This window comes from Aulostomus chinensis, chromosome 22 (assembly GCF_037954235.1).
Source record: "Aulostomus chinensis isolate RoL2024-O1b breed Wild chromosome 22, RoL_Achi_v1.0, whole genome shotgun sequence".
Taxonomy (NCBI): Eukaryota; Metazoa; Chordata; class Actinopteri; order Syngnathiformes; family Aulostomidae; genus Aulostomus; species Aulostomus chinensis.
Window position 1 is genome coordinate 14,699,354 of NC_141341.1, and position 17,048 is coordinate 14,716,401.

The following is a 17,048-nucleotide window of genomic DNA, read 5'->3' on the forward strand; positions in this document are numbered from 1 at the left end:
GACAGACACACATTACAATACATTCACTGTACACAGTATATTGAACCCCCCCCCCCCCCCATCTCCTACTGCACACAGCCTCCGCTCCTCCTCTCCCATGTGTAATACTGCAATTGGCCCCTATTTAAATGTTGAAACCGTTGCCACGGTGACAGTGGCGTCTTAACTAGGGAGTGTCCGTCCACCTTGAAACCAGTGAGGCTTTCTATTGCACACCGGCCATGTCAGGGTTACTACAGATGTACTCCGTCTGGTTGACGTATGTGTGCTTGATGTATTTCAGGTCACTTTTGTGCTTATTTGTCACTGCAGCACTCGATAGTAAAATACTAAATAAAATACTACGACAGGTTCAGGTGCTGTCATGTTAAAAAGAAAGTACATAGGGATGCAGCTGTTGTTTGCTCATCAGTAAACAGTAAATTGAAGATTTATGGGCTTTTTTTTAATGAAACATTATATCCCCCCCCCAAAAAAATTCACAATGTTAATATGTGACTTTAGAATGTACTAAATGTGCATAAGATATACATTTTTGGGGGCCGTAGAGCTGAGTCATATATTGTAATTTGATTGAAATCACAATGTGACAAATATTCCAGCTCACAATTACTGGCAAAACTCATTTTGAAGATGTTTTCTATTCAAATGTGATTACTGCAATTGAAATGGTTGTGAAAAATAATCAGAATTAGATGTTTTTAATTGTTTAGCCCTAATCCACCAAAATCATTGGGGAAAAAATTGAAAAAACAAAACAAAAACAATATCGCGCATCTGTAGTAAATAACTTATGAGCCGGTTGTTTCTTTGTATTTTCCTTTTATCAACAATGTGGAGCAGGTCATTATCAAAGTCTAAAACAAACAAAAATATCCCTGTGGTGTCCATGGCAACAGCAGACTGGAGGACAGGAGGGTGTGTGCAAGTCAAAAGTCACTGTACCCATCAAAGTAAACCGATGAGAAAAGCTGGAGCTGAGAGCTTTCAGCAGAGTACAAGAAAAAGAAAAAAAAAGGTGTGCAAGGTGAAGGGAATGATGTCATGAGTGAGTGTGTCTTGGCACTTGGCGCTGCATTTTTCTGGAGGCAATGAATGATGAAATTCCTGTCAGGAGCAACAAGTTGGCCGCCTTAACACTACATGACGCATCATCATCATCATCATCGACGCCAGCCGGCCGGCCATCCTGCTCCACAGGAGTGAAACCAGCGGCCTGGCACACACATGACAGGATATGATAACACTCTGATGACTTGGATACTGCTGAAACACACGCGCACACACACACATTTCACATGCACGCACACATGGACGTACAACAAACCGGAATGCCACAACACACAACGACAGCTTGTAGATGGTAAAAATTTCTCTCAAATACAAATCCAGCTTCCCCGTTCACACACACGTTAGTCCTCCTCTTACGACACACAACGCATGCATGAAAACATTCGTCACACTCTTGGAGGAGCAAGAAAATCACTGCCACACGTTTGGCAACCTCCAAGGCGAAACCATTACCCCCCCCCCCTTTTTTTTTTTTAGTCAGGCACATGGTATGGTCAATGTTTGGCAGTGGAGAGCTGTTGGCAACGATCATGGAAAAACAAAACAACTACAAAGATCTTGGCAACTGGCGTCCGGTGTGACGCTTCACCTGCGTTCGCGCTAAAAACCTCTGGAACACAGCTCTGGCACTCGCGATGAGAAACACGTGGATGATGGCTCCCTGTGGGGGTGAAATGCTTCAGTGGACTGGTTATGGGAGTGGGCTCTGTTCTACCACGCCCCCTCCTGGTCGATAGTAAAACGCGACGCGCAATTCCGCTCGGGTCGAGCTCCTCAACACAGCTGACCTTGTTTTTGAGCTCTGAGGTGACTAAACTGGCCATCTCAGCAAATAAGGAATGAAAGGAACACTTACTGAATAAAAACTCTAAAACACTGACAAAAATATATAAAATAAAGCTTGAAAATAAAATGTAACTATTTATGTATATGCTCATGAATACTTTTATATATATTTTTTATATACACCTACATATTTGTCTATTGTTTATATATCAATATATCTATTTTAAGTATAACTTAACTCTCGCACTTAAACCCTCAGAAGTGCCTGTGAGGTCACAGATCCAGGCTCAGCGGACCGAGACGAAGTGTGGCGTCCTCAGAGCTTCGATCGGTACCGCACGGTCAACTTCGTGCCACTCTAACACAAGTACGGGTCGAGGCTTGGTTGCACTTCCTGTTTCGCATCTCCTTCGTTTAGAAATTCCCATCTCTCTTCTTTCTTAACGTTTGTTTTTTTGTCTTTTCTTGCTGTTGTTTTTTACAGTTAGCACCTTATTTAAGTCAAACAATAGAATAAAAAAACAATAGATGTGATAGCATATACGAATGTGCAAATGTACAACGATAAAAATACTACAAATATGTTTGCTTTTTTTTTCTCTCTCTCCAAAAATACAGGTGATATAACAGGAATATAGAAAAAGATAGAAAAAGTCATGTCACACAAACAAACAAGAAGATGATGAACCAAAAATAAAAGTCGAACTTAAAGCATGTACTTGATCCTTTAGTGTGTGGGGTGTCAGGTAGGGAAGGTCGGGACAGGGCTACGTTTGGGGTGGTTGATTGACGAGGCCGTGAGTTCTAGCCTTGGATCTTACGCAGGATCTCGGTGGAGACGGGCGGGTGGAAGTTGATGGTGTGGTGTCTCAGGCCCTGTGAGGTCTTGTAGCTTTTGCCGCAGCGACATTTGAACGGTTTCCTCACACGGATCTGTGTGCGGTGGCCGTTCTTGGCGTGGTACTTGATGCCATTCACATTCTGAAGGAGACGGGGGAGAAGGGGAGTGACGGAAGATTAAGATTGAGCCATAACCTGCTAAATAAACATGTCCTATCCAGTTCAGGCTAATGCCCTCACACACACACACACACACAGACACATGCATGTAACCCAAAGATGACACACATACTGGGAAAATTCATATATCTCACTCAGCAGCAGCAGGTGAACTCAAACTGTTGCACAAGCTGCTAAAAGCTTCTTGGCTTGTGAGTCAAAAACGGCTCCATCAAGTTTAAACGTGTCGCACTGATGCTGGTTGTTGTATTAGAGATAAACTCTACTACTACTACTACTACTACTACTACTACTACTACTACAAGTCAGGTTTCGATATCTACTTAAACTGTTTGAAACCATGTTGGGTGCTGGTGTCTGGCATTCAGTACCTGTATCCTATGTATCCAATCCAGTTGATTTAATATGCCTGTACATCCTAATTCTCAAATTCCCACTGATTTCTTCTTCAGTAGACAGTAAGTGGTTACTGGGAGCCAAATGGATTTTAAAAATATGCATTTAGGCTTTCATGGCTTAAGTAAGAAAAGGGGTGAGAGCACGAGTCTGCAACAGCTACAAGTAGAAGGAAATCAACTTTCACTATTTAACACGTACATCCCTGCCTGAGCGCATGTGACGTCCCTGTGAGTCAGGTTAGCTTGTCATTGTACTTCATAATAAAGCTGTTCCATTCAGTACTGGTAAAAGTACAGGCTCTGTATCAGTGAGCACCTACACACTGATTTGATACCACACCACTTACTGATCACGAGAACAAACCCTGCTACTTCCCTGCTAGCTGAGTTAGCGCTGACTACCGTTACAAACGCAAAATCAATGCTTCTTCGTTCTTCAACGGCAGTTTTGTAGCAGCATTAATTCAACTGATGACATTAGTCAGACAGACCAAAAAAATATATATATAGAGAGAGAGAGAGAGAGAGAGAGAGAGAGAGTATTGAATGTGGCCAAGGGATACAACAATGACATCACATTATATCCGCATAAGCTGAGTAGTATAGACAGTTATCAAATGTATACTTAGGTATTTGTTCAACAGACTATTTGGATTGGGTACTGAACTCAGTACTTTTCAGGCTACCTGCTGAAACACAACTGATGTAAAATCAACAACAAACATCAAACACTGGCATCTGAATGCACCACGGTGAGTGTGAGAGAATTTGGAGAAAGCCAGAGTGGAACACTTTGCGAACCGCCTTGGACACAAAATGACAACACGCCCCACAGCTTTTCAACACAGCACCGTGACGGCGAGTCAAAAGTGTGGCTACATTTTTATAAAAACAGATGGAAATGATTATTGCCATAACATTTATGATGCTGGCCAGAACAATACATCCAACCCGAGGAAGCACCTGATGAAACACTGGAAATGTTCAAAAGTAAATAGCCGCAACATTTTTGTTTCCTCAAAGCTAGCATCAAAGCTAACGTCGCGGACATAACGTTAGCTAGCACTACTCTGGCAGCACACCTGCTGCCAGTGTGGTGCTGACTGTAGCTTTGTATTTAACCTCCATATGATAAAGTGGTATCCTGGCAATCGAAATAAAAAATTAGCATATTTCATAAAAGGAACATGTACTTGAAAATTATTGGCAATAATTGCTTTTACGATTACTGTTGTAGCTGAGAAACATGAACTCAACTGTCTATCTTGAAAATCTTGGGAGGATGTTAACATATGCAGACACAATCATGAGAGAACACCCAGTCATCAGAAGTCCCTCTTCACCATCTTATTCAAAGCTCCATCTATCCTCACTGTTCTGGTGTGAAAGGGGTATAAGAGAGCAATGTTCCCACGCTGGCCGCTGGTTACAAGACAGTAATGTTCCCACGCCGGTCGTTAGTGAAGTAGCCGGCACGACAGCCTGAATGAGGGTTTTTGTTTGCTGCTGTAATGAAATCGAACCAAAGCAAATATAGAATGATGAATTTATCGCCCCTTGCTATCATGACAATCGGGATTCATAATGTGCTTTTTTTCAAACATTATGTTCCTACATGTGATACTCAGACAAAAGCTCCAGTGTGGACTTGATCAGAAACCGCGGAACCTCGTGTTCTACGTGCGCCGTAGAGGCCGTCTCTGTCGTCCTCTGGTGGACGCATACCTTGTATCTCTTCTTACAGCCTGGGACAGGGCAGGCGAACGGCTTCTCCTCTCCTCCATTCATGCACATGGAGCTGAGGATGGACTCGGAGCTGATGGCACTTTCTGTGGTCCACGACTCATCGCTGTCCGACTCCTCGTAGTCTACCTCCTCCTCATCATACTCGCTGCCTGGAGGCACAATGGAGATATGCAGAACAAAAAAATTCTAGTCATCCCCAATGAAATATTTTTAGAGAGATAGCCAAAAGGACATCATGCTTTGGGAATTTACCAAAGAGAAATAAGTGCCTTTTTATTAATAGCTACAAGTCGACTGTGGCGTGTTAGCAGCCCACATGTTACTGAAGGCAGTGCTGTGCCTGTGAGTCAAGATGCAGGGCTTGGCAGTACGTAAGAGATCATTAAGTGGGAGTGATCCTTATTTCTCAGGCTTGAAAAAAGCACTTTGCAAAAGTGCTGAATATTTTCCACTCATGTGCATACGTACACACGCACACGCACACACACACACAAAAACGCAGACATCCACATGCCCCATTACTAAAAACACACACATATAAAGGCACACTGACCCCCCACCATCTCACAGGAAATGCTCCACCTCAGCTTGAGGAAATGGATGGTACCCTGGCACATGTTGAAAGAGGGTGTGTGTGTGTGTGTGTGTGTGTGTGCGTGTGCGTGTGTGTGCATGTGTAGCTGTGTGCTGGTGTAAAAGCCCAGACCTAACACTACGTTTGGAAGCATTTGGGCTGGAATTGGACATCTGCTTCTAGGCTGTAGAACACACGGCCTCATGCGAACACACAGCGTGACAGCTGCTATGTAATTAGCAGAGTGTTGACTGGTCTGCTCACTGCAGGAGCCACCAAACCCCAACACACACACACACACACACACACACACACACACACACACACACACAGCTAAGGTTGCTTTTGAGCCTCTTCTTATGGTGCCCTGGAGTGGTCAGGCATAGAGAGAGAGAAAGAAAAAAAATGTTTTAAGATCATTGGTTCCATCAACTGAAATAATTTGTGGCCACAAGATACAACTTGTTTCCTCAATTTGGTTGTATTGAGGGTATGGGCTATAACTTGTTCCTTCAATTTAATCAATCTGAGCCATGAAGGCATGAACCAAAGCCTCAGTTTTGTCCTCCTGTATCTATGAACGAGTTATAGCTTGTGGCATGAAAAATATGTAATCGAGACAACAAAATGCATCTCACTGCCTTAGAAAACACTACAATGACAAGTCACAAATCAGTTATGAGGGAGAAGCTTATATTTCATCACCTCTAAAGAAATATATTGAGGCAATGAGTTACATCCACAGGCCTCAACATTGTTTTCGTTATCTATGCCAGCAAATACATTAAAAACTCTCTCAGTGGCATAAAAAGTCTAGTATCATTGGTGCTGTAACGACGAGCTGTTAGAGGCACCTGTGAGTAGGTCATTCCAGGACAAAACAGGCTGCACTCCATTTATGATACACGGCTCATCATCCGTACACATTCTATTCTTTATTTTCTCTCTCTCTCTCTCTCTCTCTCTCTCACACACACACACACACAAAACCCCTCTTTCTTCCTCTCACACGTTTCGACACACACCTGTCGTACCTGTGGGTGTGCTGCTGCGGAAGGAGGAGGAGGGGGTGATGGGGGGCGTGACGGGAGGCGTCAAGTTACCGCTGGTGTGGCGAGGTGGCGTGGCTGTGCTGTTCCTGGACACGCCGCCCGTGATGGACAGGGACAGTTTGGGTGTTGCCTTCTTCTTCATGGTCTCCTGCTCCCGGCGCGCCGCGTCCGTCATGAACCTGACAGCACGCCAGGCGAGTGTGTGTCATCAGTCAATTCCATGACAAGTCACAGTTTCTGTGTCTACTGTCTGTCACCAGTTAACCTCCCATCTGGCCGCCACGCTGACGCCAATTTCAGCACCTCGCTAACTCATCTTAACAATTCCATTTTTGAAGCCTGATATTTCCTCTTCTTTTTCTGGCTTTTGTCCTTGTGAGTCTGATTTTGTTCTGTTTGTGCAGCAAATTGACTTACAATCCAATAAATGTTTGTTTATTACATGTTTGTTTACATTTGTTTTTTAACAACTAGTATGATCATGTGACTACGTGTACTTCATACACATTTGTAGCAATACATTTTCATGCCTTTGAGGCACATTTTCATGACCCGACATCCTCTGAAATGTCTCAGTACTCATAAAAGAAGCGACAATAAAAATCCTGTGACAATGTAGCAAAGTCTATTAAATTAAAAATAATAAGCTATTTGATGGGAAAAAAAGTATTTTTTTCACTGGATCCTCGCTGAACCACACAGGCATTTGTGAAAAGACACTTTCTTAAACATTTTGGCTTTTTTTCCCACATTTTCCAAGTTTTTCATGACTTCTCTGAGCTCGTTCCTTTGACGATGAAGTTATGGCTACCAATCGGAATGATGGCTCAGCTGAAAAACATAACAACCAGGATTTCATTTGTCCCTTCCGACTTGGTATATGGCCATTTTTTTTCTTCAAATAAGATCCAGTGATGGCTGCTCTCTACTCTGCTGCTGTTAGAGTGACAAGTAGGAACTGCCCCCTTTCAAACATACAGACATCGCAACATTATGCACTAAATGAAGATGACATTAACAACCTCACTGCTTGAACAATTACCCAAAAACAACAACACTCTCACTCTCTCTGTTTTTGCCATGTTTTAACAGGGCATTAAGTGGGTTGTGATACATCGGTTCACCACACTCATCACAAACAAGCCATAATCCTGAAACGCCGCCTTCGGCTGTGCTGCTTGGCAGCACAGGGAGTCAAAAGTGACTGTCTTGTGTGGTTTTCTGTGTCGGTCTGTGGATGAGTCACTGCTGTGTCTATGGGAAGACATCAGTCATGTGGGCTGCTCACTGCCAGCCACATGTACACACACATACACACAGGCAGGCGGATGGTCACTGGTGGAGTGCTGCTGCCCTCTATAGGGAGATGCTTGGTGTGAGTGTACCTGTTGATGTAGCTCAGGGCCAGGTAGGTGGGCTGCTGTTGCTCCTGCTTCTCCAGGACCCTCGGATCTGTGTCTGGGACAGAAAGACATTTCCAAATAATCACCTCTGTCTCTGTGAAGGGGGTGGGGGGGTCACTGACTCATACTGTACAACTATTCTTCCTGCCAAACCGCACTCATACATCTATTCCTCCTGCCAGATCGGCTGACGGATTGCTCAGCGGTTCCCACACTGCCTTCTCTGTGTTACTCCACAATACGTGACAGCGGCGCACACATTTCAGATGCTTTCATAAGTGGAACATTAACATGCCAGTGCCAAGCCTGGCTGGCTAATACACAACGAAGGCCTGCATTGACGCCGAGTCTCGCTGTGGCAGAGAAGACGACACTGGCCTGATAAGGAGACTGTCCACACACACTTTTCAGGATATTTCTACGGCCCGAGGGCAAAGCCGACAAAGCCCCTCCCCCTTGGAAGCAGGAGCAAGTGCGGGCAGCTTCTGTGAAGAACTAGTGCCATCAAGTGTTGAAGAAGAGAACGCTGTGAGGAATCTGAACCAACCCCATAGCGTGCAGGACTGTTAGCGTGTCGACGTAATTGCAGCTGCATAGAAATGGCTAGCAGATGTATCACAGGTCAGATCCAAGGATTGGATCATCTATGAGCAAAAATTAACAGAACACCCCTGAATGCTTCTTCCAACTAACCCCAAGTGTGTATGTGAGTGTGTTGGCCGTTTTAGCCCTTTGGTTTTGGGGCGTTCACGCCTCGTAATTAAAAACAAATGCTGACTTCCCACAGAGAAGGAGAACACCGAGGAGCCCAGCAAACAAGAACACAACCCAGGGCGAACACTCTAACTAACACTATCAGTGTTCCGTTTGTACAGAAAACACACGCACCCGCATGCACATACATGTGTGCTGAACAGTGAGGAAGAAACAGCACTGGTGTGGATCAGTTGACTGACACACACACACACACCTGAGGTGGTCCACAGAGGTGGTCTTTTATAGCTGTGCCTAATAATCCTACCTGCTGCTCAGATGGAGTGACCAGAACTCTGTGCACCACACACACACACACACACACAGTGTTTCTAGTTTTGAATTTCCAGTCTTTTAGAAACTTGCTTATTTGTACATCCTAGAATTTAAAATGAGAAGGAACTGGGGTGGCGTTGGAAGGGTGTTAATATGGTCATTTTCAGCAAAACCACGTTGACAAACACTTTCATCCAAGTATTTTTTTTAATACCTAAATACATGTGTGGAAGTACAGGAAACCGACTGATAAATAAACTGCTTAAATTCAAGCCTTTTGTTTTTATTAAAAATGATCAATAATAATCTATATCAGTTGACAGAAATCATTTTATTGTGGTCATTCATTAAATTGTCACAGGATATCGCCATAGTTGAGATGCTGGTAACAGAAATGTTTGTAATTATCCTTGATTTTCCTTCATCCATCCATCCATCCATCCATCCATCCATCCATCCATCCATCCATCCATCCATCCATCCATCCAAAAGCTGGCTTTGGGTACGTGTGATATTCCTGTTAATACATGTTTATTATTTGGAAATATGACCATAAATTCTAGTCATTTCTGAGGCTGAACTAACTTATGTGATGTAGCTGACTAGATTTACATAACAACTGTGTTTTATTCATGACATAACGATATGACTGGTCTCTGGGTGACGGGACCTCACCTTGGACATGAATGACATCTTGGTTTTAGAAAAATTTTGAGATGCTGTCCACAACTTTTCTGATGAGCTGCCAATGAGTCGTCTTGGAACTCAGGGAGAATCCTTAAAATCTTCATGAGATATCACTGGGGCGTACCTGAAAAACTGGCAAGTAAGGAAAAGTAGCTAATAGCTAAGGATTCATGAGTGAGTCTGCAACCTGCACAGACCCCCAGATCTAAGACAAGCGTGTGTGTGTGTGTGTGTGTGTGTGTGTATGAGGTGAGCCAGGTGCAGTAGCAGGAAATGTTACCCGACTTTATAACTTCCACTCACCTAGCAAGACAGGAAGCTACCACACTGTTGATGCTCCTGCTGGAGCGGCATGTACATGACACACACTTCACACACACCTCAGTTCCAAGCTCCTAGGAGTTTGGGACACTTGTGTCAGCGTTGCAGAAACCAGTCAAGAGCCAATGCCGTCAGCCATTACCACAGACATCCATCTCTCACCAGCAGCACACTGCTGCCCCCTGCTGCCCTCACGTGTACATACGTGTGCACTGTATGTGCACACGTGTAGGTGAGTGTGTGTGTCTGAACACATGTGTATGTGTTGAAAGCAGGCCAAGAATTCACGTCTTGTTTTGCAGGCTGCTAATTAAGCCACAGAGAGCTTTTTAACGTGTTTCTAGAGCAGCAGGCAACCGGATGGAGGGAGAGAAGAGGAGAGGGTAGAGGTGGTGGTGGAAGGGGGTGTATGGGCGGGGGCATACTTCCCTGTAATTACACATCCCTGTGCTTGGTGGGGCGCTTCGGGCTTTGCAACTTCCGCAAAGCGATGATGTGTGACCCTGTGTGAGTGGATGTTATGTGTAGCGTGAAAAGAGAGCCTCTATAGTTTCCAGTTTGGGATGCCGATCCACTAATTGCTCCACTACACCCTGACAGGTCATTTAGGAAGTATGGTGAACGTGCTCACTCACAAACACACACAAACACACCCCTTCCTGTGTCACACCTCTGTAGTAGGATCATCTGGCAGTTAGGGCTCAGCTATGTGGTTGAAAAAAATGACTTACTGTGATTTTTACTGATAGTAGTCAGCAGTATTGATTCATATATTTATATCTATATCTCAAATAGATCAGATTCCTGATTGATTCAGATAGAGATCAGATTGATTTGTGGAAAAGGAATCCTCCTCCTCCTCCTCCTCCTCTCTTGTCAAGTCAGCCATGATTTGCTGCAGCAGTCGCTGTTTCAGTTCTATTGTGTTCGCTGAAGTTTTGGGGTGCCGCGATGAATCCCTCCACTCAATATCTAGTAATCCTTTTTTAAAAGTTGTTATTTGAGAGCAAATGTTACAACACTTGTCTACACTTGATGACTTTTGCCGGAGTTATGCTAACGCACCCCATCCACCACCTTTCATTACGCTCAGCTAACAAGCGTTGAGTTCTATGATTTCAGCCCAACAATTGTGAGGATGAGCTGAAGTTCTCGCATTTAAATCTCTGTGACCCAAATATTCTTGGGTACAAACATGAGCATGTCACCAGTGACTACAGGACAAAGTGATACGCATTACTGTCTGGCATTTTATAGCTAAATAAATTATTACAACAACAACTTAACTAAGTTGCGCTGGTGCACCACAGGAACTAAATCCTAAGCTTACAGAACAGCGTTTTGTTAACACCAATGTGATATGATCATATCACCACAGACAATCACATTAATTAAATATTTGCAAGGACAAACTGTGGCACTTCACATATTACCTCCTCAGCCTGGCCCCTATTTCTTCAAAATAACAAAAGGAAAGGGGCTTTCATGTCGGGTAGCGCCGCTAAAAATTGCTTCACTTCACTGCGTTTCTCCAAAATGTAGCAGATAAAAGAAAACAGCTTTGCTTGACCCGGGGGCTGAATAATTACACACAAAAATGACTGCAGCATGTTTGGTTATCAATGACAACACAGAACTGGCCTCACTTCTCTTATAGAGTCACAGCTCAGGATTCTATTCCTGCTAGGAAACCAAATCCACTTTGGAAATATATCCCATTAAATGCGTTGAGATGTTTGGGATTTCCCTTCGCTCGCCCCAAGATTTTCCCCTTCTCTTTCAAATCTCATTCTCTCTTTTAATCTTCGTCGCCCTCCCTCGCCGGGCCTCTTTGTTGAGCTAAGAGGCAGGTATGTGCTTGTGCAGGTGAGAACAGCACACAACACTGCCGTGCACACAAGCCTGACATCATTACATTCCTCAGAGCTTACCTAGAGTCACAGCACAAAGCCTTCAACAACAACCAAACACCCCTCTAAACACAGTCCACCGTTTCCTCTGGCATTCAGCGGGTGTATGTCATTGATGGGACGCTACCTTCAGGATGAGGTCAATGCTACAGCCCTCACGTATGAACCAGTTTTCTCACGGAAAGCATCACGACAGGCTCATCTGGTGTTAATGTGTGTGTGCTGGTAGCTATTATGTGCTTTATGTGTGTGTGTGTGTGTGTGTGTGTGTGTGTGTGTGTGTGTGTGTGTGTGAGGAGGCAGGAGTTCAAGTTGAGATAACGGGTCAAACCACTGCGTAGCACAAAAGATGTCCTGCCACAAGAGGGCAGTACTGTCTACAAAACCCACACACACGTGCACCTGAGACCCACTGACTCACTTTTACTGCTATTTATGTCTGTCAGAACCAGCCTGTTGTCACCTCTGGATAATATGATGTATGGATCAATGCCATGTTTATATCGTCTGTTTGCACCCTGCAGGAAACGCAGCAATCGCACTAATCTTGTTATCTACAAAGGCTCAAACAACATATCTCTCATCTCAGGAGGAGCTCAAGCAAGCTTATGTTTTCATTGATTATCAATCGCACTTCAACAACGAAAAGGGAAGTCGAAGCCAAACAGCACCAGCACCCGGCCAGCTCTCCCCGCACTCTCCCACCTCAATCCCCTCCATCTGTCACACTCATCCCCGTGGTAACCGATCTGTGGGTTTGTATTGATTAGACAAAGTGATCTTGATGAGCAGCTGCAGCATAAAGCACGCCAGAGAGGCAGCTCATTAATCCGAGTAATTTGACTGGTGAACTGCGATTCCGCTCAGCTGACGGTTGGAGTCAAAGGTCAAGCAAGGAGCCAGATGGGGGGGATAAATTAGTGTCCGTGTGATATATATACTTTATTAGTTTTAGGTAAGATTGACACTTACAGCCACAGGTGAGGTTAAAAAATACAAATTTCCAATTAACGGTGTTAATTTCCTCCTATTTTGCTTCATATTTGGAGGAGATCCATGGAGCATATGGGAGGACAGAACCACAACGCCACCATGCTTCACTTTCCCCAAGCCTACAAGTCTCTCAAAAACTGTTGTGACATCACGCCGGGTGTACGCCTCCTCACCACAGCATGGAAGTGCTCTGTGCTGGTGAGACAGCAGGTGTGCTATAACCAAGCCAATGTACAACTGCCCCCAACCCCTTTGGAGACAGCCAGTTGCCATGGAGACTGGCTCAAAGGAGCATCCCCCTTCAAATGGCCTCCCTTGGATGGATGCAGACCACAAATAATGATTATCCCTGATCAACTTTGCAGCACATTACGTTAGTGCTATTGTGTCATTTTACTACGGTGGATTATTTAATCTAAAAACGGAATTATTCTAAATTAAAGAGTAAGTGTAAGCACCGATTGAAATTATTGTAGGCAACATCTGTATGTTTGCTGAGGCCATGACAGCAAATCACAGAAAATGTGTTTTTTGCTCTACAAGAGACACAAATTTATCAGATAGCAACACAAGTAAAACAAATTAATGCCATTTGCCACAAACTTATTTCTGTGCAAACATGACAGTGACAATACTACATACTACTCCAGGTCAGAATAATAAGCATATAACAACATTTAGGTACCTGCTGTTAAACGATGGGTAGGCCATCTAAGCATATATCAGAAGATTCACTGTAGAAAACTTCAAAAGCGTTGCAACAAGCTGCAGTTTGTGCATGTGGAAGAAAAACCTAATGAGTCTGACACAACTTTGAAGTGTCAATGGTAATAATGTCACACCAACATAATCAAATAGCACTGGTAAAGGTGATATCTTTAGAGACACCTGAGGTGACAAAGGCGACAGACTTGGTTGTTCAATTCACAAACGTTGGGAAGGTAGCCCCGGCTGCAGCGCATCAGGCCTGCGGACGTAAACACGGGCTCCTCTGCAACGTTAGCTGGGAAACCGCTGCCTGCCCGGGATGCTAGGCACACTTCTATGCGGCCCTCGAAGTCGAGTTACCGGTATAAAATGGAACCACTATAGCTTGTGCATGGCAAAACAAACGACCCCTTCATAACACAGAGCGATATTTATAACTGTAATATACGTTCCATAATGCGGAAAAACAGGCACTCTGACGAGTCTCGACGGACACCGAGCGGCAGGGATAGCGGAATGCGGAGCCGAGCCTGTCTGCGCTTAGCTAGCTAGCTAGCTAGCTAGAACGCTAGCTAACAGCAGCTAGCCACCTAGCCCCGTCCACCCCTCTGGCCCGACTCACCGATGTGATTGTCCTCGATGTGGACGATGAGCTCGGCGAGAGACTCAAACTGGAGACCGCAGCCCCCGAACCTGCAGGAATTGGAGAAGAAAGAAGCGGCGGCGATGCCCGTCATGATGGTGCATTCGCCGGGTGAAGGGTGGGGGGTCTGGGAGCCGGGGCGGTGAACGAGGAGGCAGAGGCTTCAGGTCCGGGGTGGGAGCGGGGCAGAGTGCGGAGCGGCGGAGCTGCAGACACCGGGCTGCCAGACAGGACAGCGGCGGACGCAGCTGGGAAGGAGGCGAGACGGTGGGGGTGGGGGTGCCGGGTGGGATGAGGAGGGGTGGGGGGCTGGCTGGTGGCAGCTACGTCATGACCTGCTTACCTGTTGGGTTCTGTGCCACCAATGAATGAAAGGTAGACTGTGTGCAGTTATCGCAGTAACAGTCTCTCCCACACATGCACCAGAACTTCTATAAATGTGATCAAGAATCCTGACTGACTACCGTCTTAAAACAACACCTATGAGGGAAGTTTGGATTTAAAAGCACATCCCAGCAAAATTTCACTAGAAATGTCCCAATATTTTTTTTGTATTGATAAGATATAAAGTGACAGGTAAGTAAGATGAGAAGCCTAGGAAAGTCTTATATGATGGAATAACATCAGATACTACATACATAGATGTAACAGAGAACAGAGGGATTTGTATGTTTCTATTTGATGGAAAGCATCCAAATGTCAAGAACACACGTCTTAGGTAAAAAACTGCATATTTTTCTTCCACCGCCTACTTTTCTGCCATATTTACACGATACAACAGTGTTAAATGAAGCACTAGAACCTAACAGAGAATGGAAGGAAGGGTGATCTTAAGTAGTGCTGGTATTGTGTGGATGAGTTGAATGGCCAGTAAATGTCTTTTAATCCACAACTATGTGAGACTGTAGTTTATTTCATCATCATCTATTATTTTGACATGATTAGGCCTCACTGGCTGGTCGCTTAAACCAGATGGTAAAGTAATAACAGCTGCATATGAACCTAAAAAAAAAAATTTTTTTTGAATTTACCAGTACAGTACCAGTTGTTCTCCAAAGAACAAATACTGAATATGATCTTTTTTTAACATGATAATACATTGCAGAGAATTTTTTTTCCCACTTGGTTCCACAAAGATGCCTTTGTTTGATACCATAGGGGCATGATGTCATCACTTTGTACTGAAATGTGCCTGTGCTGTATTAGTAATTTCTCATCTTGGTCATTTGGTTAATGAATTTTGCATATTAAATTCTATAAAGGGCTGTGTGTGTGTGTGTGTGTGTGTGTGCGCGCGCGCGACAGAGAGCGATTTTAGTTATAACGGTTGCATAACCCATTGACAACAGCATCTATTACGTCCATAAAGTTTACTGATTAATGTGGCCCTGTAATGGCTCAGTTGGTGGGGAGGAGAGAACTCTGAAATGTGTTTATGGTTAGTGTGTGTGGCTCCCAGAGAGAGGAGAATGTTCTTAAATCATCAGGGTTGGCTAACCAGGGCCGGCTGGCCTGTGTTGTACCTGTTAATCGAGCATTAAAATGGCCTGCCATAAACCACCGGTCCCCACTTCTGCAAACCCACTCAGGAAGAACAGCACACACACTCTTTTTCTGACTGCCCAAGTCCACTAAACCATTTGAAATAAACCCAAAATACAATCAGATCCATCACTACAAGCACAGCACACACACACACACACACACACACACACACACACACACACACACACACACACACACACACACAAATAAAATTACATCACCACACACTGTACAGTAGTCTACAATGACTTCATCAGCAGATGTCCTCTCTTGCGCACATGCATGTAGACACACACTCAACATAAACACACTCATTACACACACACAGAGTATCAAAACTGTGACAGTGACGCAGTTCCCAACACCGTTACGTAAATCAAGTAGTAGCATGTGTTGAGAGAGAGGGAGAGAGAAAGAGAGAGAGATGGAGTTTATGGCGCATGACATCATTTGGTTCATGGTCTGTGGGTCGCACATGATGTTACACTTTAGCCCAGTTTCAGATTGTCCACTGAAGACATGTTGGTGTACAAACTTTACTATCATACTTGAGGGAATCAGAGGTGGATGTAACTCTTACATAATCAAGCGCAACTCCTTTCATGCTATTTAAAGTTTCCATTAACACTTCTAGCCTCGCATTTGCCTGATGGAAATAGAAAATGTTATGTGTGATGTACCCGCAGAGAAGAAGAATTCAGGTCAGACAGTTTGCTTGACCTTTGACCTTAAACACCATATTTCAACAAGCCAGGTGACATCAGGCAGCTCTGTAAAGCAGCTCCCTGGCTGGCTGTTAATAGCCCTGCTGGGGCAAAGATGCCACATGTAATGTAATGGCTGCTCTGGCCACTGAGTTATGCAGGTAGTTGTAATCCCAAAGGCATTGTCTGCTCCAGGGCACCAACCAGAGACTTCCTGGCTGCCGCCCGTCATACTCTTTTGGCTGTGGCTGTGTTGCTCTCAGCGTCTTACTCTGCTGGGGCACGCACGCGTGCTGTAAAACATCCCCTATCTTCACTGAAAACAGAACTCTGATTCACAGCCGCATGGGGGAAGAGCCCAAAACACAAAGTGACATCATCACAACTTCCTGTTTCGTTTTGTTGCCATAGCTACCAGGCTTTGCATACTTTAGGCGATTGGTGGAAGATGAGTCAGT

The 17,048-nt window shown here is 44.4% G+C and overlaps 1 protein-coding gene across 1 annotated transcript; it reads right to left on the minus strand.

The window, feature by feature from the left end:
* Positions 1-61: 61 nt before the first annotated feature.
* jazf1a (JAZF zinc finger 1a) lies at positions 62-14,605 on the minus strand. Its single transcript, XM_086194114.1, has 5 exons — positions 14,321-14,605; positions 8,033-8,105; positions 6,630-6,826; positions 5,001-5,170; positions 62-2,838 (listed from the first exon to the last, which is right to left on the minus strand). Exons 1-5 carry the CDS (start codon positions 14,433-14,435, stop codon positions 2,662-2,664), a joined length of 732 nt encoding a protein of 243 aa, XP_086050240.1. The 5' UTR covers positions 14,436-14,605; the 3' UTR covers positions 62-2,661.
* Between the last annotated feature and the right edge of the window lie 2,443 nt (positions 14,606-17,048).

Coding starts and splice junctions, on each gene's coding strand:
- jazf1a (XM_086194114.1), bottom strand. CDS start 14,435: ATGACGGGCATCGCCGCCGCTTCTTTCTTCTCCAATTCCTGCAGGTTC. Junction 6,827..8,032: donor GCCCTGAGCTACATCAACAG/GTACACTCACAC, acceptor GCGTGCTGTCAG/GTTCATGACGGACGCGGCGC. Junction 2,839..5,000: donor GCTGTAAGAAGAGATACAAG/GTATGCGTCCAC, acceptor CGTCTCCTTCAG/AATGTGAATGGCATCAAGTA.